We start from the raw sequence: 23,685 nt of genomic DNA, 5'->3' as shown, positions 1-23,685 counted from the left end.
AGACAAAGAGCTTTATTTTGGACATCAGCTCCTCTGAACCTGACAGCCACATCACAGTTTTTGCGTGTCTCGGAGGCTTTCATCAAAGTTAACCACTTGCACTTTAACTGATTGGGAATTGAGCTGGAAAACAGACAGAAGACACACGCTGGGCTTTATCTCGACTGAAAGCTCCAAGCTGCCTTTTTTTTTTTCTTAAATTGACCAAATCTGAATGTAGTTTTCAAGGTAAATAACAGAGGATCAGTCGGACGTCTTCTCAGGCTGTCATAAATCTCGGTGAGGCGATGTAGAAAACGAGAGGATCTAGCTAAAAAGAGCAACCGCCAAAGGTTTAGCGGAATCTCATTTCCAGATCAAATAAAAGAGGCTAATCTCACACAGGAAAATTCATGAAGCCTGCTCAAAGACATCGGCGGCATGTCTCTCAAACTTTGATGTTATTGTTTGATATTCGTCCAAAATCTATCGCAGACAGGTGGTCAGGAGGATTTTCAGTCGAAGTTGAAAAACACTTCCATCGTTGTGCTTTTCATAGATGAGAAACAGAAAGTATTATAGAAAAGCTGAGAGGATTCAATGAATCAGTTCACACGGGAAGCACAAAAAAAAATAATCATAACCAACTGATGTGACAACTGGAAGGAAAAACAAGGATATTGCTTGTAATTACTGACTGCATTAAACGTATAGATCCACTGCAAATACAGTAAAGCACATCAATATTAAATTTTGAGCACTTCTTCATTCATACGGTGCAGCGGTCCCACTGCCAAGGTGATTTTAGGATTATTTATCCAAACAAAGCTCCATCTATTACATACCGTAGATGTACTTTTGCGAAATGCATTAAAATCCTCAAAAAGGGACGCCTGTTTGTTTGACGTTTTAATAAGATCATGGTCAGAAGTCCTTGAAATTTCCGAACAGCGGGTATAAAAATGTACACAATATTTTGTGTTAATTTTCAGTTTTCTCATAAAGGGTCCATTTGCAATATTTTGAAACATTCAATAGCTAGTGATCACTTGACATCGGTGTACATTATTCGATGACTGTACTTGTGCACACGACAAAAACTATTTGCAAACGTAGGTGGGAATTTAAAAAAATGAAAATGAAAAAAAAAACTAGAGTTTTCATCAGAAATGAAAAGTGAATAAATAAATAAATAAATAGAAAATGAAAAAAAGTTTGTAGAGACAAAAATGTTTCTAAATTTGTCCAATTACCCATTTTTGAAGGACGAGACAAGTTAGTAAAAAAAACTTGTCTCGTTTTGTCTGGGCATGATGTCAAGTATCTATGTGTAGATTCATTTTATAAGAAAAATGAATTGGAAAATAACTGTAAATGCGGTTGGTTGACTGATGAAATGTGAGAACAAAAAATAAATACAACTTTTTCAAAATAATATTGAAAAGAATAAGACCAAATTGCTTGCCACACAGCACAAAACAATACCTGTACATGTATTTAATTAGCTTTACAAAGCATAGAGATCATAAGTGTGTGCTCTATCTGTATCTTCACTTCCTGTGACCTGGTTTAGATCGCTGACGACTGCCACAGAGAAAATCACATGAATCAATAAAACCCAGGGTTCTGATTCTTTGCACGTTCTATCAGCAAATGTTCTGCTGGCAGAGGCCCCTTTTTCAGCTGTACTGATCATAAACCCTCCATTCCTATTCTGGCTCATCAAGCCGCTGTCTAAACAGAGCTGAGTTTGCTCAGGTTTCCGTCTCTGCCTTTTGGGATTTGCTGTGTTAGAGTTTCCACGATAGCACCGTTTTGCATCATTGAGCTTTTCTGGGTTTCCGACCCACTTTGGTTTCTTTATGATTCTAAAAAAACGATATCCAAGAAGATAAACAGCGGTTTGACAGGCTGTGTGGAAAGTAGACCATGTATTGATAGTTAAACAAAGGCTAGAGCCAGCTTTGGGTCTGTGGATGGAAATGAGTCTCTGTAGTGATGATCACAGAAGCCATTCCCACTGAACGAGAGGACAAATAAACGAGCTGCTCCAACAGTTGGACACTATAACCAGACTGATACAAAGAGCTCACATGATCAATTATTTTTAAGAATACGAAGCCATCATTACTTCTATTAGTCTTAAATGTTAATCACTGTGTTCCATATGCAGAGCCGCAGATGCCAACTTCCATTATTACTGCTACTTAGAGAACGACATGGGGTTAGTGTGACAGGCTGCTGAGGTTTATTCCCACGGCAGAGATGAGCCAGGCTCATAAAGGCGCTGTGACATTTGGTCAGAGCGCCAGCAGTGGGCTTGGTTGTGTCTAATGAACTAACACATTCATGTAGGCAGCACCAAGCGAGGCGTTTATGAGCAAGTAGGGGGAAGACACAACGTGAACTGGGCTTGGCAACAACATCAATGGCCGACAAACAACAGCACCACTTGGCGATAATAAAAAGAATACCAACAAAACTTTCTCAGGAGTTTTTCTTGTTTACAACGAGACATTGGAAACTACATGAGACGACTTTTGAATAATATTTTTTCCATGGGACGCAATGCATCTTTTTTAAATAAAACTTTATTATACACAATAAATCTAAGTACAAGTACAAAAATCCAAATGCAGAAATAGAAAACAGTTTTAAAGATTTATTCTGAAAACATACACAATAGGAATGATGATGCAACGTGATCCTCTGAAGCTGTGAAAATAAAGAGTTGACTTCAGTGTCAGACTCATGGCTCGGGGGCCAAATCCGGCTCTTTGGAGCATCCAATTTAGCACGATTGCAGTCATTTTGAATGTAAACAGTTAAAAAAAACTCAATAATCTTCCAAAATCCTTTATTTTTCCTCAAATTATTACATATTTCCCTTAATTAAATAGATATTGGTCACAAAATCTCGGAAATTTAAAGTGAAGATCCTATTGGGACTGATATCTATCACTTACTGCTTGGATATTGTCAGCTTCTTACATTTTTGTATTTTATTTATATGTCGAAATGCAAACTTGGTCACAATAATGTTGAAATTACTTGTTTTTCTTGTGGCTCACTCGAGATCAAACTGCTCCGTATTTGGCCCCTGAACTAAAGGAGTTTGCCATCTCTGGTCCAGACACTTTGTACCTGTGGAACCCCAAACATGACACTGTTAAAAAAAAAAAAAAAAATAAAAAAATTGTGGCCATGACTTTGTTTTGACGTACGCACGAAACACTAATCCGTGGCCACAACATAATTATACTGTGTGCATGAAACAGCAATTAATAATAGTAATCTAATTCCTGCACAGCTGGGGAAGCACCTTCTCTGAGGCAGGGGAGGGACTTCAGCTACACAATGGACAGAGATAGTATGACCTCATTTTATTTCAGGCTGGGAATGAGCCACAAAGACTATTACCATTATTACGGAGAGGCATGTAAACTGAATATTGAGAACCAGTTTGCTCTACAAGCATAGGTACAACTTCTGTGCGCGTTATACTTATTTCGTGGCTACGAAGCAGTGTTTTGTCAGCGCATCAATTAGCAATGTTGTAATATTCTAATAATTCTATCTTTAATAAAAAAATAATGTTAACACTCAAAGACATAGGCTGTGTTTAAAATGGCATACTCCGTACTATACACAAACTCAATGAGTATATACTGTCTTTTAAGTATATACTGTAGTAGACAGTGTCTACTATATACTTTAAGTACGGATGTACTGATGATGACTTTTCCCACCTTTCCCAAGATGCATTTGGAACCTACAATGACAAAAACCTGAAGCACACTGAGACTAAATATCTCCATCGATTCGCCACTTTTGAAAGTTCTGAAATCAGTTTAAGCGAGAAAGTGACCAAGTAGAATATCAACATGTGCTCATTTGATCTATAAAACTGTTGTAAACACATTTCATGCTGACATTTCAGAGATTTTCAGAGACCCACCATTGTGCTACTGACAAAACTTCAGGTTAACTTCAAAACAAGAGCCCTATTCACAAAAGTGTTAAAAAACTAATGGAAGACAAGAAAAGTGTTTTGTTTTGAAAAGTGGAATGTTTGACTTTTAGCTTGAAGCTGGTGTCACGTACTGAGTTTACCTCCGTACTGAGATTATAAACCTAACCTAACCTTAACCTAATCCAATAAACAAATAAAACATATGTCCGTTCACTTTGAAAAATAAAAATAAACAAAAAATGAATTATTAGAATTTTTTTTTTTAGCAAAGATTCATTTTCCTGTAGTGCACATGTGCGCTCACATACAATCTCAGTACAATGCACACTTTTTTTTATTTTACATTTCACTCACAATGCATCATGGGACAGTTGAGGATGACTAATGTGCCCACCGTGCATACTTCAAAAATGTCCCAATATAGTTTACATCCTGGTATTTCTCGTGTGTACTCCTTTCATACTGATCTAATGTGAACGTACTACATATTCATTTTGACGTCAGACTTAGTATGAGTAGTACGTTAGTATAGCATTTCGAACACAGCCATTGTAGAGAAAAAGTTAATAGTTATCAGTGAGCAGCATTTTTATACAATACTCTCACTTCCTTCTTAGTATGCTGGTCTCAACCAGAATATTGCCACCTACTGGACAACCCTGTGCATTGCTAAGAGTACAACGTTCAGGCTAAACCTTATCAATTATTTACCTTCACCAATAGCTACAGTGACGTAAATGCATGCAGGACTCAAAAAATGAAAATAAACAATAAAAAATAAATTATTCAGTAAGCCTGATTCAGGTCTAGAAAAAGAGTAAAAAAAGAAGGGTAATATTTTATTGCGTGCATTGTTTATTACAAATCCATTATTAGGAATCGGTTATTTAAGTGTGAATCAAGCTATTGTTCCTCATCTTTGGCTTCCTATATTACCATGTAGCGTTATTTATGTCAGGATTGTGAGCAGCTGTCTGAATTGATTCTGATTTGGATGACAAATGACACTCATGTCCTTGGTGTCTGGTTGTTTGTATATGCAGCAGGCCTTTGAGCCCCCAGCCTGACATTTTGGCTGGCTGTGCATCAAATGCAGCATGGTAATCCTATCCCACCGCACACACGCACACACACACACCCCCCCAATCCTCTGCCCGGCTCTGTATGAATCCCCCTGTTATAATCTGTCAACATGAGTCTGACATCCAGGGCAATGTTTTGTATAGAGACGTAGCTTTTAGCCAGAGACAATCAGCTTGTCCTTGGGATAGATATGGAAGCAGATAGACCTTCCTGCTCTCCCTCGAACCTTTTTAAAATGGGCTTTCATTGTCTTGTTAAGAACAAATAGGAGCAATTACCGTAGAAAACATTGAGATTGAACATAGGGCTGGTGGGGAGGAGGGGCCAGCCATCCTGTATTTGTTCTAGCAGATTCAAGTAGAACCAGTGAATATAACACAGTCTGTGTGAACCCACAGGCAGATGGTGTCATACCACTGTCGGATCTGATGGCATCAACTGAAGCTGTGAAAGGTTCATCTTCAATCATACATGCTTTAACTCGTATTGGCCACTTTTAAGAATTAAAGTCAGTTTTATGACCTCAATATTGATGGGAATAATTTGATATTTTAGCGATTGGTATTTTGAATTCGATCTATTCATCTCATTAATACTTGATTAAAGTCACAGTTTTGGATGATTGCATTAAACACAGATAAATAAATCTTTGGAAAATTGTGGGCATAGTTGCACTTAAATGAGAAGAATAGGGCAGTTTTAGCATTCTTTAGAAATTTCAACAGTTAATTTCATTTAAATAATAATAATTTAAATTTTTGCATGTGCAGACCCTTTCCAAAAAATTAGAATATCATGGAAAAGTTGTTTAATTTCCATAATTCCAAGTTAATGTCATGTTTCTCTGTTAAAACCTTTCCTATTGTTGCCAAAGGCTTCCATTACTTGTAATGTTGATGAAAAATAATAAAAATCAATACCAATAATTTTGTACTTCAAAATTATCCAATAATGTGAAGAAAGGTGAAGGTATAAATAAGACATGAGGCGCGCACACACGCACATGTTTCTCTTTGTGAGCCATTTGTGACCTTTGTTATGTCTTTGTTTTATCACGTTTGGTCTCCATTGTCCTATGAACTAAACAAAAGTCCTCTTCTTCTATGCTTGTAATATCAATGCGAGGCAGCATCAGTGACATTGACATCCATTGATGGCTTTGAGATTTCAACTCTTGGCTCTCGTTATGCTGGTTAAACATGAATCTGAGGGTCCTCCAGGTAAAAGCTGCTTGGACATCATTGAAGCAGTTTTCAGGAATGTAGACGCCTTCCATCCTGGAAAATGTAAACAAAAATGAATTTAGTTTTTTATTCACGTAGTAGCAATGACTGCATTAACCTACTGGCTTATCCTAATCATCATTGGTTAAGTAAATCTGGGGTCATACATTAACGTGTCATTCCATGTCATTTCACAAATGGCCCACGAACTTCGGTCTCAAAAAATTCCGAAATTTTTACCAATTGTTCCGTGATTACTCAAGTAAAAAAAGTTTTTTGTTTTTTTTTTCGGATTTCAAGAGACCGTCAGCCAAAAACCAATGCATATATGTGACTAATCATTATTGATTTGAACAGTCTATTTACATAGCTCAAAGTTGAACAAATTACTACAGGGAGCTGAGACATATGCAATGTTGATTCTTGAAGGCCTAAACATGTTTGAGCCTGAAATCCACATAAGCTTTTTTCCAATTTTGAGGGGCTGGCATGTCCACCAGATAGGATGTATAGCAGGTATTTTTGTATATTCTGAGAGAGTAAGTGGAGCTGTATTAGTATACCAAATTTCTGTGTCCTATTTGGTGTAGTTCCTGAGATATTTGAAGCTAAAAATGGAAGAAAAATAAGGAAGCGTGAAAATCGACACGTACGCCCCCTCACTAAATTGGCCATATCTCAAGAAGTATTCATCCGATCAAACTAAAAAATTACAGTGTGACAATTGAATTATTAAGGAACAATTGGTAAAAATTGAGACAGAAGTACGTGCGATGTCCCGAAATGACATAGATGTCCCGAAATGACATAGAAAGACCCTAATATTATTAATCCAAGAACTAAAGTGCATTCTATCATGTCAGCTTGTTAGTGTGTAGGACTTCTATAGCAGAATATAGTCCATATATACATAGAACCCCCCCCCCAACAATGTGATAGATATTCACTAAAAGCAAATTGGAGACATCTTGTTAATTCGGCAGCTGTCTGACACAATAGAGCTTCAAATAATCCTTACCAAGTGTGCGCTAAATAAAGACGTATAAAGCTCATTTGTCAGATGTTTCTCGGTAAAAACCCTTTTCTATACGTACCGAGCTATTTCACTGACTGATGAGATACCCGAACATGTCTGCCGGCTGAGCACAATCCTCGGCCCCCGTGGGAACTGCTTTAAAGCATTCTGCGCTGAGAAGAAGCACAAGCATGTGTAGATAATGGTGCCCAGTAAAAGTTTTCTCCGTGTTTCAGCCCAGCTTAAGGGACAGTATATTCTTAGAGAAGGTTTAAATAAAAGCTGTGGTTGGTGATTTAGCTAATTGTATCCACTGGGCATGACACACCCTCAGAATAGCTCTGCACCGTATGTGGCTTTAGACGTTAAACCCCCCACCCCACCTGAGCTCCCTTTGTGCTCCCCATGGACTCATTTAGAACTAGTAGATCTAATTTATAGATTGCCATATACACTAACAAAACATACCTGCTGCTAGTTACAGCGGCATATACAGTATGGTAAAGATTGTATATATGATATAGATTTATGTGCATGAGCAAAAAGTTTAACCACATACTAGGAGATGGGTGGACACTGGACTTATTGGTCAATCTGTACTAGACTGGTAACAACTTGTATTTGTTTCTAATTGAAAGCCTTTTCGCACATTTTGGTCACAAAATATTCTCCCATTCTTAATTCCACACCACCACCATCATATATAAAAATTGTAATATAGTATCCCATTTTTGTGTGTTGAATTAATGTTGATTGACAGTGTGCCAGTTTGTATCAGCGATTGTTTTAGGATCCAACATCAGTAGTAATACCAGGGTTGTCACTTTTCACAGAGTCGGTGTAGGGGGGACCGCACGCACGCCCCCCCTAGACATTTTTTACATTTATAACCCTCTGACCGCCAAATTTTGTGAAGTAAAGCTAAAGTTGTTTTATTTTTTTAAACTTTCGTTACTGCCTTACTTTAAAACCAAAAGTTATTTGTTGAATTGGTGACGGGTCATGATTAGTTAGAAAGTTTCTCATGCTTGGTAAAAATCCTCCTCCAATAAATACTCACACACACTGTATAGACAAGAAATAACTTATTAGTCACTTATTCAGATGACTGATTGGCAGATGCGTTTTTCAAATTTAAATGAGGTATTATGAGGGACCTGCAGTAATGGACATGCTCAAACCCATACATTTTGAAATTATGAAGCACACTGTTTATATTGGATGGTGATTATGGGTTACAAAGCGGAGGATGCTCACAGTAGAGCTTTAATTGGGCCTAAAAAAAAGAACTGACCCAGCCTTACCTCGACACAACACGGCCTGAACCTGTCCGACCCAAATGACGCTGATGTCTTAAGCCTGAACTTGTTTCAACCCGTCCGTATTCACATCCGTGCACGCGCATCTAGGATGACCCGTTGCAAGTTATGAGCATGACTAGCAGCTTCATGTGTTGCTACGCGCTACGTCTGGTTGAAGCACACTGTTTATATTGGACATAGTTACGGTTACCAAGAGGAGGATGCACACAGGCAGCATTGAGGGCAGCTAAATTGCTGCAGGGGTCCTCGGGGTTCTCAGGTAAAGACGAGAGCATCCGAGCAAATCTCCTGTATTACATAGATGGTGCGGCTGATGTATGTGTTTCTTGCTTATGCAGATGAAAAAGAGAGTTAAAACAACACAGGCACGTCTGGATGTCCAATACGTACGATGGTACGATTAAAAAAGGAAAAAAACTACAGAAAAGGCCCCGACGCTGGTCGAAAAACACCATAGAGGGTGACATCACACTGTGGGGGGCAAAATTACACCGTAGGGGGCGACATCACGAGGGCGACATTACAACGTAGGGGACAAAATCACATCGTAAGGGGCGACATCACACTGTAGGAGGCAAAATTACACCGTAGAGAGCAACATCACACCGTAGGGGCAAAATGACACCGTAGGGGACGACATCACACCGTGGGGGGGAAATTACATCATAGGGGGCGACATCACACCGTAGGGGGCAAAATTACATCGTAGGGGGTGACATCACACCATAGGGGGCAACATTAAACCGCAGGGGAGCAAAATTACACCGTAGGTGCTGACATCACACCGTAGGGGGGAAAATTACACTGTAGGGGGCGACATCACACCGTAGGTGGCAAATTTACACCATAGGGGGCCCTGCTAGAGATGGACCTACAGAAGTGATTCAATTGGATCGATAGGGCCATTTTCTCCCTAAGTCCTCCTAGGCAATCTCCTATCACCCTGTAGCAGGAGGTTAAGCAGGTATAGATAGATAGATAGATAGATAGATAGATAGATAGATAGATAGATAGATAGATAGATAGATAGATAGATAGCTTTATTTCAGACTCGGGGTCCATAAAAAACATACGAACAAACAAACAAACACAAATTTGAAAAGGTCTAACAGTCAAATTTTAAAAGGCACTTACACCAGTGCTTCCAGAGGTATGGCGTGCAGCGGGTGGCACTGTTCGTAATGTTCACCAGTACAAGGACAATGTCATTTTCTGAGTCATTTAGCCGACTGATAAACCTATACATTATATGTCTCAGTACAGCTTGGAGAGTGTTCACACTCGCAGTCACAAACATTTCACTGGCACTAGTCCTTCTAGGCATTTTTTAACAGTATTCTCAGTTAGTATAGAAAAGTAGACAAAGCTAATAGTGCTGCAGAGAATGTGTGTGTGTGTGTGTGTGTGTGTGTGTGTATCTCCTCTCTGCAGTCCATGTTTAACATTCAGGAGTGCAGGTCCCTTCTCTCACTAACATCTCAGTCAGCTGATAAGTCTTTCAGGTCTTTCTTTATCTTAGATCAGTTTGGCACTAATAGGATCACTTTGTTCATAAATATTTCAGTGCATTGCCATCCAGTGCAATAAAGAGTTGATATCTTACACATATTTACACGGTAGAAAAGAATTACAGTGGTGAATAAGTCAGCAGGGATCTGGGCCGAGAGATCAGCTTTAAGTGTGTTTGCACACCAACTTATATAAAATAAGGTATATGAATCTAAAGAGCAAAAAAAGATCAAATATATATGTTTTTTTTAAAAGGCTGTAGGTGGGTGTGGTTTTAATCAAACCTTGGAGGATTGTTATGATTTTCCAAATGTATATTTTAGCTTTAGCCAGCTTTATTCCTCTTATGGCCACTAACCTGATGTTTCTCGAACCAGTCCAAAAAATCATTTCTCAATGCTTTTGAAATTTCAAGGGAGCTTTAGCTTCTTTTGTTTCCCCTTTGTTTCTTTTTATTTCGATTACAATGATGCCATATTTTATTTTTCACCACCTCTCAGAGCCGCAAATGAGCGTTAACGGGAAATTCATGAGCGTGTGCTGTGAGATGGAAATTCCTATGACAGGGTGAGACACAAACAAAAACATTGCTGCTGAACACGCACGCACGCACACGCACACACACAGAGTGCCTTTACAGTTTGATGGCTCTGATTTAATTTAAAAATGTGGTGATCCTGATTATCTTTTGACAAATTGTCAACATGCAATGTTATCGACATTACTAAAACCAGGGTTTTTCAACCACTGTGCTGCGGCACACTTGTGTGTCACGGGAAATTATTCAATTTCATCTAATTGTTCTCAAAACCATTTTTGAAACCTAATGAATTATTGTCTGCAAATATGCCATTGTGCTGCTGTGAGCCCCTCTCCTTCCTAAAGCGCTCATAATAATAATAATAATAATAATAATAATGTATTTATACATTATATAAATATAATATAAAAATACATCATAAAAAACAAAACATTATTTAACAGAACAAAGTTGAATTGTAGTTCTAATCATATTTCAGGTTTTTGAAGCTTACTTTTATCCCTCCCATGATGCATATCAAGTATGCAAAATAATAATTTGTGTTGTTGTTCATTTGACTCCTCTTAAAAACACTTTTTGCAGATTGTTAATTGCAATTTTTGTTTGAAATAGGAAATATGAAATATCATAAAAACATTTTTCTTTGTGTTTATTTGATTCCTATTCAAGACACTTTGATAAGAATGACTGTATATTGTTAAGATATGCTACTACAGTTTAATTCTTTTTTTTTTTTTTATTACATTTTTTTGGTTGATGGTGTGCCTGGGGATATTTTTCAATGAAAACATTTACCTTGACTCAACGAAGGATGAAAAACACTGACTTATAAACAGAGGTGAAAGTAATGGAATACAAGTACTCACGCTACTGTAATTTAGTCGCTTTCATGGGTGCTTGTACTTTTTTGAGTATATTTCGATATCAGTATATTTACTTGTACTTAAGTATGTTTTAAAAGAAGTAAAGTAATCCATTACATTTCTACACCCAACAGTTACTGAGTTAATTCTTCTTCTTTTTTTAAAAATGATCAACGGACATTGTGAAACTACAAAATATAAAATGACCAGACAACAGTCAAATGCATCACATCATCGTCGACCAATCAGATGAAACGTAATGCACGGCGCCAAAATAGCAGTGAATGTTATGATTTTCTCTGTTTTAGAGTTTATAAATGTATCTATACTTAGAGGCTGAGAATTCATTAGTGTTATTTCATTAAAAAAAATAATTGTACCTTTTGAAAAACCTTTTATTTTATACAGATGACTTTTTAAATGAATTTCCAATTGTGCAAGATTTGGTCTCTTCCTTTATACGTTTATACATGAGATGTTTACTGTATGCAAGGGAACCGTGGCAAGATTTATTACCAAAAATAAGCATGGGGGGGTGAAAGTAATCAGTAACTTTTACTATTTAAATGAGCTACTTTTTAATTGCACTTGAGTATTTTATGTATGACTTACTCGTACTTGTACTTGTACTTGAGTACAATTTCGATCAAAGTAACAGTATTTCTACTTGAGTAGGATATATTTGTATTCTTTACACCTTTGCTTATAAATACAAATACAGAGCAACTATATAAATAAAGTTGAATTCAATTCAATTCAAAGCACACATAAAAGGACGGTGTTATCATCACTTTACTCACCTTTTGGGGATGTGCCTCATTCACCATTTCTCTCTATAGTGCTTCTGTTTCTATGAGAAAAGACACAGCAGAATTAAAATGTTTGAATTTTCACCGATGTTCCACACACACACACACACTGCATGCAACATCACATGTATATCACAACAATTGCACTCAATCACTGTTAAAAAAAAGTAAACCAAAGCGTTAGATGACTTAAAATTACTGGAGGAATTATTATATAAATCACTATCATGGTGTTTAGTTTGCCGAACATTATTTTATTCACAGTTTAGATACATTTCTTATAGCTTTAGTTAGAGATGTTAGGGGTGGGGGATGCTAATTAAGGCTGTGAAATTATTCATGGTTAAAAGGAGAGGTTTACTTTTTTTTTTTAAGTGAAAGTTATCATTTCATAATTAAATTAGGATTATTATTATTAAGGTTACCTGCTTAGTGTTTAGTCTTCCTTTCAGTCCAGTGATCTATGGTGTTAGTGAAAGTCAGGCTGCAGGGGTACTAACCACACACAGGGGGTCGGACAATTGCAAAGAACAGCGTTCTTATGGTTACAGCACAGAGATGCAGAATGAGGCTTTACAGAAACATTCATGAGTTGTAGAAAGAAAACGAGGCTGAATAAAAAGACAATTTTGATTTCTATCGCTGAGTTTATTTAAGGTGTTTCTTATAAGGGTTTCTTATCTTCCAGCAAATCATTCTGACAACCAGTGTGTATTTATTGATGTGAAACTTTAGAGATTTTATGAATATAAATAGAAGAAACATTAGTTTCTAAATAATAAAAAAATGATTACATATTTGAACGGATTGTGTAGTATTATTATTTATTAATAGGAGACTTATTGGGTCTTTTTTTTTTTTTTTTTTTTTTTAAAAAAAAACCAGATTTAGAAATTACAGACAAAGAAACTTTACTGCAAAAATATTCTGATTAAACACACTTTGTTAAGGTTTATGATCTTTTTATTAAATGATTTATGTACAAATACAGGTAACACACAGGACAGAGCACACGTTATAAATTACACACTGTACATTGCTGGTTGTTCACAATGCAAACTAAAGAGGAAATTCAGCACAGCCACAATGGTAATTTAAGTCCTTTGAAACCACATTAAAACTTGTAAACATGATACATTTCTATGACAAATGTTTTCCTCTTTTTCCCTTCATTTGCATTCAAACAGGAGCCATTTGTTGCATTTAATGATTTAATTTTGTTCAAGACAGTTTACATTACACGTATAAAATGATTTATAATAGTAGTTATATTTATTACACAGCAACACGTTATGTATTTTTGTTTAAAGTTTTCAAGGTTTTACCAAATCATATTTCTGCTCTCATATTTTGTGTTAAACTTCAGAATCAGAATTTGGGGCATCATTAATCAATAGTAAATGTAATCGAAATCATTGCTTTCACCAATCATTTGTGAAGTTTGAAACAACACAGTGTTCAAGCATGCGTGCAAACAATCCACACTTTATTACATCCCTTAAAAAAACTGGATTGTAGATTTACTTAAAAAGCTAGTGAGTATAAATTAGAGTCTTGGAAGACGACAATGCGATTTTCCAGTAATTTAAATGTATTATATTCCAAAGGGGTTAGATATTGTGTTTATTGGTATTATCCTTACAGCTCCCATTACATAAATCATCTTACTGTGATGCCACAGCTCTTTGCACTGCGTTCGTATAAAACATTCATGACTATACTGTAGGTGAGGTGACGTATTGATGTTATTAATAAATGGAATAATTTAGGTAGCTTTTGCACCGCTGGTGTTTGCGTGGTCTGCCACTGGTGACGAATGCTCTGGAAAAAAACGCCTGACTTGTTTTTAATGAGATATTTCATATTCTCCAGGAAAAAAAAACATTAAATGAGGAATTGTGTTTGTAAGAAAAGTGTTTGTTTAGAGAAGCCTAATTCAAACCCAACTGAGTGTGCAGAAACACCAACATGCAGTGAGCTGTGTTAAGGATGAGGCTAGAAAAAGTCATTTTTGGATCAAGCATGTACTTTTTCTAAGCAGCTCCTGCTGTTTAAAGGATAATCCCGGAGACTGGTTTTGGATTAATTACACAGAGCTGAGCAGGGACGTTTTCCAAAGTTGGAAATGGGTTTTGACTAATTATGCCAAAACTTGCAAAAAGTAATTTTCTCCTCATTAAGTGTGTTTTGTGATGTAGTAGGGCTGAACAAAATATTGAAATGAATCACTTTTGTGATGGCCTGTTTAACAGGTTAACCCATACCTGTCAAGTATTCCGTTTTGGCCGGGAAACTCCCGTATTTTACCCCTCTTTCCCGCCATCTTCCTGTATTAGTATTTTCCCGTAAATATCCCGTATTTTAATGTAATAATAAATACAAGTGAACGTCGTCACTAGCCTCACGAGAACTACCATCTGAAATGGCCTGATTGACAGTTCTCGCGAGATTAGTGCTGACAGCGGCAACAAACCCGGAAACAACTCAGAAAACAGATGATGAATGAAGACGTTCCCGTGAACAAAAACAAAGAACTGGTGTAAATACGTTGTAAAATGTGACAGAGAGTTTATCTTCCTAAAGAGCAGCAGGATGGGACACAGTTACACGTTCTGTTAGATTAATAACTGAGATTTTAACGTCTACCACAGCGGAAGGAACCACGTAAGTCACCGTGAAAAATCAAGCGCCACAAATATATATATATACACTCCTTTCAAAAAGTTTTAAAAGATGTAAAGTCTGCAACAAATGTGTCTAATAAGTCATTAGTGAATACCAGAGAACCAGATGAGTGAGCATGAGAAATTATAAGAAAACATGTAATAAGATAAAATGTTAATGTCTAACTTAAAGACAAGCAACGTGAAATTAACAGTAAATATGCAACGTGTTGACTTGAATATGAACTGTAAGTATATTAAATAAACACATGTGCTTCATATACACATTTATGTTTTAATTTAGGCTTTTTTATAATTTAGGAATTAGGGCTGGGCGATATATCGAGATTCAAGATGTATCAAGTTTTCTATTTTGGTGATATAGAAAACTATAATATTTCATATATCAACATATATATTGATATATATATCTATATATCTCTCTCTATATATAGATACTGTATATAGTAAGCTATTATATATATTACATTATGTAATATACATTATATCAAAATACTGGTTTTAGGAGTCGCTGCTTTTACATGTAAAGCTCAGTTAGATGATTAATGAGTGCACATATTGATCATCTGTTTGTTAATAAATGTCCCTGTGTAGCATTTTGCATCAGCAAATTAAACCCAGAATTATCTTTCTGGTCAGACTTTATTTGATAGAATTATCTAGATTTATATCGTATATCACCATTTTGAGCAAAAATATTGAGATATGAGTTTTGGTCCATATCACCCAGCCCAGTAGGAATGTTCACAGCACTTCAATGTTAATAAAGGTCGACCTACCAGATTCTAATCACATAATTGTTATTAGTAAGTGGTTGACAAGTGGCTATTTTAGATTTCTTGTACACCTATCTTAAAATATAAGGGATTATGGAGCTCGGTTGAGTGGGTGGGACGGCTCGTAGTGGGCGCCAGAAAATTTCCCTTATTTTCAAATCCAAAACTTGACAGGTATGGGTTAATCAATGATTTTTCTTATTGGGACCCAGTAAGCAGAGGAGCTACTTTTAACTGAATTGCTCACAGGAAACACAGTAACAAACTGTGGTGTCTGTCACAAACAAATGCAACTCAGCAAATTGAATGTGTAGATAGTCCTTTAGGTACAAACTGATTCATATAAATATCATTCATTTTCTCTATTTGAAAAACAAAACTGTCAGAGAACATTCCAGTTCAAGGGGAGCAAATGTTTTCATTAAAGTTTTCCCAAATTCATTCGAAAAAAGATTTATTTCATAAAATTGTTTTCTGCTGCTTTGATTCTAACATATTACTGTTAGTTTCATGTCACAGATGTTAGCTCTACTATAGGTGTGTAGTATAAGTTTTCAGTGAAATGGTCCCGAACTTTTGAGACTTTAGATTGGTTCTTCTTTTGTTGCGCAATTCTTCTTCACAATGTAATCAGAATCAGAATCACTTTATTGTCATTGTACCAGTACAATAAAACTAAAAAGTGCAATCCTTAAAGGTGCAGTCTGCAACTCTTATAAAAGTAACTTTTTGTCATATTTGCTAAAGCTGTCACTATCTAAGGACAGCTTTACATGAAACTAGTATTTTGTGTGAAAAAAAAACAGGCTCATTGAGTCCCCCCTGCTGCTCCTGCAGCCTTTGACAGATTGCCAGAATGCACCGCGACCGAGTAAAAAGAACCAATCAGGGCCAGGATTGTGTTTAATGGACTGTCTGACAGCTGTTGCTCACAGTCTCCGCCCCTTTCCTGGATCTAGAGCCCGTCTTTTTTACAGTGTATGGTCTGGAGGAGTAGAAGATGGAATTAGCAACTTTTCTGCTTGAAAGATAATTACTGCTGCTTGATTTACATTATGTTTGATTTGTAATTGTTACACTAGAACTCTGTAGTGCATGTGTTGTTCATGTGCGCACAGCAGCCTCCGTGTGGGCTGCTGTAAGTGACACTGTGTTGTTGTTGCTGCTGCTGCTGAGGTGTGTGCACATAGAGAGAGAGAATCGCTGCAGTAATACGCTTTTAACAGAGGATGTTATATTACTGTGATGTTGCTGTCGGACTAACGTTAGCTTGTTAGCTCCTCTGAGGGAGGGACTTTGGAAAGTTTGGAGGCAGGGTAAGAGAGCAGCGGGGAGGGAGGGGGAGAGAGGAATCTGAGAGTTGCGGACTGCACCTTTAAGGTGCATAAATATGTAAATGGTGAAGTGACACTGCCCCCAGCAGTTCATGTATGGTACTGCAGCAAAAAGGAAGCAGAAAGTGGCTCTATATGCAAAGAGAATATGTTACATTTCCTCCCCCTTGAGTGGGAATGTTGGACGAGGCTTTAGATTTCAAATGGCTAAGACACAGTAAAACAAAAGAAGACATGTTGTAGCTTATTTGCCTTTGTGGGAATTTCAAAAGGAAAAACTGAACATTTTTACTCAACTTCAGAAAACTGAAACTGAGGTCATTCTTGACATCATCTAAAAAATTCCCTCTAAATTTGTTGCAACATAACTTTAGTTATTGGAATTTAAATGGCATTTTAAAGCTTAAACAGGTTTATTTCGCCAAATAAAAGTGTTATTCAAGCTGTTCATGGGTTAATGCTGGGATCAAATGTTCTTTCACAAAAATGCATTTTTATCAGTCAGAAGTCAAGTGTCTTTTTCAGATCAACATTTTTAGGAGATTAGGAAACCTGCATGGAATAACACTGAGGATTCTTTGTTATATCTGCTTTGCGTTGAATTTAAACGTAACGTTTTTGTGAGAGATAAGCGAGTATGGCAACATTACAATTTCTTCAGACAGAATAGAAAAGATTATAAAGAGCCGGGCACGCTCATGTACTGAGCACCTTCAGTATCTGCCGTAGGGATGCTTTCGGTAGCCCCCTCGTGTCAGCCGTAAAAGAGGGGCTTTGTGTCCGGGTCGAGCTGGCCACTCCTCCACTGCAAAAACAGTTCAAAGACATACAAAAAAAAAATCCCAGTGAACATAATGACATCATTGGCAGCACACTGGCTTCACTTCGCAGAAAATTAATTTAATCAATTTGCCCTCCGTTGGAAGGATAGTGAGATTTGACTGTCAGCAGCTGCGTCCCCACCGTCCCATCAGGAATAGATGGCCACCTCTGCTGCATGGCACATTGCACTGCTTTCAAATAAAAAAGTGTTTATGAAGCAGAAAATCAAATCATTGGCCCCTTGGTTTTGGTTTGGTTCGACCTCAATAGCCTCACGCACAATTCATTGTGCTGAAAATGTATGTGCCTGTAAACCCAGTGTGGCAAGCAGTATACATACACACACACACACACACACACATACACAGACGGCACCTTCATGTAAAACCGAACCAAATCACTTCTTTGCTTTGGAGGTTGGGCTTTTTTTAAGCTTAATATTTAGTAGGTACACTTCAGGGGTTTGTTCACAATGAGGACGAGCAAATGTGTTTTACATCCAACACTCGTGAGCAACGGTGCCTCCACAAGTGCTTTTTTACACCCAGCTCGTGCCAGAGGCGATGGCACAAACAGCTCCCTGGTTGAGAACAATAAAACTAACCAGTAAACCAATTTCTTGGTCGTTTGTCATTTCAAAACAAGCGTAGCCTCTCGGTAAAAGGAAGATCAACACTATTAAAGGAACACATTTATAATTACTGGAAATGTAATTCTTAATATACAGTATAAGGCATCTCAAATCTATTATAATGAATATTTTATTTTGTTTATTTATTTAATTCTATTATTTTTTCTTTTTTTTTTTTAATTTATTTTATCGATTGTAATTTAATTTCATTTAATTTATCTCTTTGTCTGTGTTAATGACATGTATTGATACCCTCATAATGATGCTTGTTAAGTTTCAGTGTTTGTATGGTGCAAATAAAATCAAATTATAAATCTTGAAAAAAATTAAAAATAAATACTGGAAATGTATTTCTAATAGAAAAAGATTATTATTATCATGATGGACAATCACGATCCAGACCCCGGAATCAGTATAAGTATAGTGCGAGTCCTCCTAACCTAAGTGGTGAAAAAAGAAAGTAATGTAATGTACACCAGTGTTTTTCAAATGGGGGTACGCGATGGCACTGCGGGGGGTACTTGAGAGAGAGAGAGAGAGAGAGAGAGAGAGAGAGAGAGAGAGTGCAAAATAAACAAATGAAAGCATTAAAAATATGGGGTTTTATAATGTTTGTTTCTTAGTTAAAAATGATTATCATGTACTGTACATTTGTATTATTATTCTATCTCATTTTATTTTTTCTACTGTAATGTGTGCACTTGTATTTAATTCTCTTTCTTTCTTTCTTTCTTTGTTCATTGTTTATCCTTTTTATTTGTAATGTTTCTCGAGCCTCTGTAACACAAGTAATTTAATTTCCCCTTGGGATAAATGAAGTATTTATAATTCTGATTCTGATGATAATGGCAATAATCATGAACTGAAAATACAAAGGTCAGTCTTGGTCCCACACCAGGCAGGAGATGACCGGAAATGATAAAAACTCTAGAAATAAATCTCTTCAGGAGTCACTAGATACAGTTTAATTTCTCTCATTTACAAAATGAGATGATTTAAAATGTGTGTTGTCACTCATTCATTCCATCATTATCCTCTAGAGTTGTTTTTTCACAGTATCCTGAGCAAAATGAGAATGGAAGTACTGACGCCAAAAACGTTTGAGAACCACTGATGTAGACCATTTACATGAAATTAGTAACAATGGACGCCACAGAGTGGAGAGGATAATACACATAAACACAAGTTGTAATAAAAATGCTGCACTTACCATAGTTTTTGTATGATTCTTTACTGTTTCCGTGTCCATATTCATAGTACTCTGAAATGCTAAAAAAGATGAAGCGTAAACATTAGAAACAACATGATGTATTTTAGCTACTTTACAATATAATGCATTGTGAGTTCATTTAGTTTGATTGTATATGGCAAACACTTTGTGCCACAATTTGTTGCATGGATACTGGTAAATAAACCAAAGTAAGATTGACGGCGTAATTATATATGTGAGACTTTTGAGTTCACAGAGGTGGGATTTCAGAGATGATGTGGCACTGGGATGAATTTTCAATTTCAATTCATTAAGCACAAAGTGCTCTACAGTATAGAGTTGAGGTGGAATAAAAAATAACAGGAAAATTTAAGCAAAGGATCTCCAAAACTCTAGTTGTTGTGGGAGTTGGTTAAAGCAGAGGAAAAGAAGGGAAGTGCTGACCAGGTTATGAGTCGCCATTATTGATTGTTGAACATTTGGAGCAAAGGTAAACGCTGGCCACGGTTACGTGATGTTTTTAATTCAGAATTAATTATTCAGAATGAAAATAATCTGCTTCGTGTTTACATGGACACACGTTTATTCACCTTTATTCAATTCCGCTTTAGGTCTTGGGGTTGGGAAGTGTTTTGATTGGACTGATTAGAGTCCAATGCTTGCTTTCGGGTGGCCATCTTGGATTATGTCGTCACCAGTGGATCATCGCAACAGGACGAGCAAGCGCAGAACAACTGGAATTAATTTAAAGCGGAAATGAACGTTTACAAGATCGAGGAATTATTCAATTTGGAATTAAAAACAGAATAAACTAGCCACTTCATTCAGAATTTTCATGTTCATTCGGAATTAGAAGTTTACAGGGCGGGCACCGGCAGATCCACGCGGCCCTGAAAAACAGGAACAAGCGGGTCTGAAAATGGATGGATGGATGTTTACAAGGTGATTTTTCATCTTTTTAAAGATGATTGAATTTTTATTCTGAATTAAAGCTCTCATGTAAACGGAGCCACTGTAACCATTACCTGTAAGCAGGTGGAACACCTGAGGGGAAAACGTTCCTGATCACAGTTGTTGAGTGTTTATGATGCACTGTGTCACCCCAGAAGATAAACTGCGTGTGTGCGTGTGTGTGTGTGTGTGTGTGTACGACTATAGCTTATCAATACCTCTGAGAATGATTGCTGTAGTTTTCGTCGTAGCCTTCGTAGCTTTCATCGTCATACTCTCCGTCATATCCGTCATCGTAGCCCTAAAAGGTGACAGTGCAATGAGAAATACATCAGCCTACTTAGTTAGAGACCAACGTTAACATAATACTTTGTTCAATTAGTGCCATTTTTAAGAGCTCTGAGGTTGGTAAAGGAGCAGAGTAAGGTAGTGAGTAATGTCTAATGTAAAGAGTGGTACTTAATGGACTCCTTTAATGACATCCACTGCATTACAGATTAGTGCTATTGATAGGTAGCAGGCATGAGTAGATGGTAGCTATAACACAGTGTCTAAGAAAGGCATGTGCATGCGAGAAAACTTGGTTACCTTTACCAGAGATAACAATCAAACCAGTTAAACTCCAGTAAATCATGAATATGTCACTTTAGATTATGTTCATGTAAAAATCAGACCTCGGGGATATCATTAGAATGTCAAGTTTTTCACTTTATTACATTTTGTTTGTTGCACCAATAGGTATGATCATTAATGAATGGGACTCATTTGAAAATAGATAATTGATTTAGTCATAAAAACTTAAAGGTATCCCTGGAATTAATATTATAGTTAGATTTTATTGCCAGGCTGCCAAAAAATCCACATTAAGGAAGAGAAGTGTGTATGTGTTCTTGAAAGCTGCATTTGATTATGATGGTGCAAGCTGAGGAATCATGTTTAATGAGGTGGTGGGAGCTTTGAAAGGACTTTATTTCTTCGGGCTTTGCCGTTTTAGACTATCACTGGATTAAAAAAAAAAAAAGAAGCTGTATGAGAAAATATTCTGTGTTACAAGATAAAGTAAGGCACTATGGTCAGGTCGTAAATTATTTATTCTCAAGGACAACAGTGAGACTAAGATGCTGAAAAGTGCATTTAAAAATAAATAAAACAGAGAGTCTTTACACCATGAACAGCAAAGCATGACTTTGGCCGTCTTTAACAGGGGACACTTTTGATTTTAGCTGATAAAGGGAAGTGCACAGTACTGTAGCCCGATACATCATGCTCCAACAAGCACGCGGTAAGCAACAATAGCAGGGCACTTTGCACATAAGAGCCTTATAAGTGCAAAACTATCAAACAGCCAATTCCTCATAGGAAACAAGGTGCTGTAAAAAGGAAACACCAAAGTAATGTGAAAGTGTAACATCTCAGTGAAGAAACCTGAATGTTAAATGTTGGAGATGAAAACTGCCATGTTAAAGGATAATAATGACGCAGATTATCCTGATTTTCTCTTTATGTTCGTCTAAATAACTCTTCTGTTTTTTTTAATAAGATCATTCATCAGTTGTCGCCGTGTTGTCAAACATTTTCATTAAAGCTCTGACAAGCTGATGAATATCAGCTCCTGTCAGTCTTATACAATTCAATAAAACAATCTATAGCTCTCATAAAATTCTTCATACAAAGAAAATTTACTTCAGTGAATACAAGATATTGCTGCCAGGGGCAGCAGGTCCCCACAAAGCCTGCTGGAGATACTGCTGACAGCTCTGTGCTTAAGACAAGTCACCACACACTGCTTTATAAAGCTTTATAAAGCTGCTAACCACCAGCTTTATCTTGCCGACTGGGAACTTAAATATGTAAAAAAATCACCCAAGCAGTATCAAGTTCTTAGTAGTTCTTGAGAAAATCAATTAAACAAAGGATACATGTGTCCCCGTATCAGAGGAGTAAAAGGACAATCATTATAGACACAAGCCCACTAAAATCAACTTGCACGTTTTTGTCCCGTTTCAACACTGTCTTCATGTAAACAAAGACACAAACACATTGGCCCTCATTTATCAACCGTTCGTACGTTCAGATTTGAGCGTACGACGTACGTTGGACCATATTCACGCAAGCTTTGGTATTTATCAATTCGGACGTAAGCGTACATTCCGATCAGATCTCACTTCAGGTCTGAGATTGTGTACGCAAACCTGAGTGAGTGGATTTGAGGTGCTGCACAGCAAAATCTCACTGAAAATAAAGTACTAAATAAGCCCCAGCTTTCATTTAAGCATAAGCAGAGACACATTCAGAACAGATCTAAACATGTTATAAAATACAATTAAACAAAATCAAATGAAAAAAAAAATACCTACATTATGACTGATACCACTTTTTTTGGTTTTCCTTTCACAGAATACTGTATATGTAACCTGCTACCAGAGCGCATTTATCCAGTGCGCACAGACGCACACGGGACGCGCTACTATGCTCTGTCTTGGAGGATAAGGTCCTTTTACCTCCGTACAGCACATCACTGGGGGCTGTAAGGAGGATATTGGACCTAATTCATGCTTTTAAATGTAAATCGTTCCTTGAACTTTTACAAATGTGCCGCAGTAATCCGTAATGTGATGAATTATATATGAAATTGGCTGAAAGTATAATAAACACATTTGACAACATTTAGTAATTTTTAAGGTTTAGATTGTTCATTTCTTTCAATGCGATATTTATTGAAGTGTGTGGACTAAGGTCGATATAAACGTCATATCCGTGTGTGTCTCCAGGATCTCTGTTGTGAAGTTGCTAGCAGCGCACACAGGGGGGCAGACGTCACCTGCTCTGTAATTGATCCTCTTCTACAGAGGGTTCAAATGCACTTTTTAAATTCCAGTTTTCACACATTCAAAAAGCTCATCTTTGTTTTGTTCCACCTCAGATGTCAGGATGCCAATTTTCATCTTGGAAAAGTTTAT

At 36.9% G+C, this 23,685-nt stretch overlaps 1 protein-coding gene across 2 annotated transcripts in view; it reads right to left on the bottom strand.

Annotated features, from left to right (window-relative positions):
• Positions 1 to 6,104: 6,104 nt before the first annotated feature.
• khdrbs2 (KH domain containing, RNA binding, signal transduction associated 2) overlaps positions 6,105 to 23,685 on the bottom strand; it is a 117,291-nt gene continuing 99,710 nt past the window's right edge. The window contains exons 7-11 of one of the 2 annotated variants that reach the window (XR_003675639.1): positions 20,944 to 21,026; positions 19,775 to 19,833; positions 17,823 to 17,916; positions 12,309 to 12,358; positions 6,105 to 6,312 (exon numbers count right to left, since the gene is read on the bottom strand). Coding sequence is in view for 1 of the 2 variants with exons in the window: in XM_028468777.1 (XP_028324578.1) it covers positions 17,825 to 17,916; positions 19,775 to 19,833; positions 20,944 to 21,026 (234 nt within the window). In the remaining variant the exon portion in view is untranslated. Of the gene's footprint in view, positions 6,313 to 12,308; positions 12,359 to 16,874; positions 17,917 to 19,774; positions 19,834 to 20,943; positions 21,027 to 23,685 lie in introns of those variants that run through there. The other variant, XM_028468777.1, reaches the window with a different exon arrangement.

This window comes from Gouania willdenowi, chromosome 15, assembly GCF_900634775.1.
Source record: "Gouania willdenowi chromosome 15, fGouWil2.1, whole genome shotgun sequence".
In the NCBI taxonomy this organism is placed as follows: Eukaryota; Metazoa; Chordata; class Actinopteri; order Blenniiformes; family Gobiesocidae; genus Gouania; species Gouania willdenowi.
This window is presented reverse-complemented; position numbering and strand designations above follow the sequence as displayed.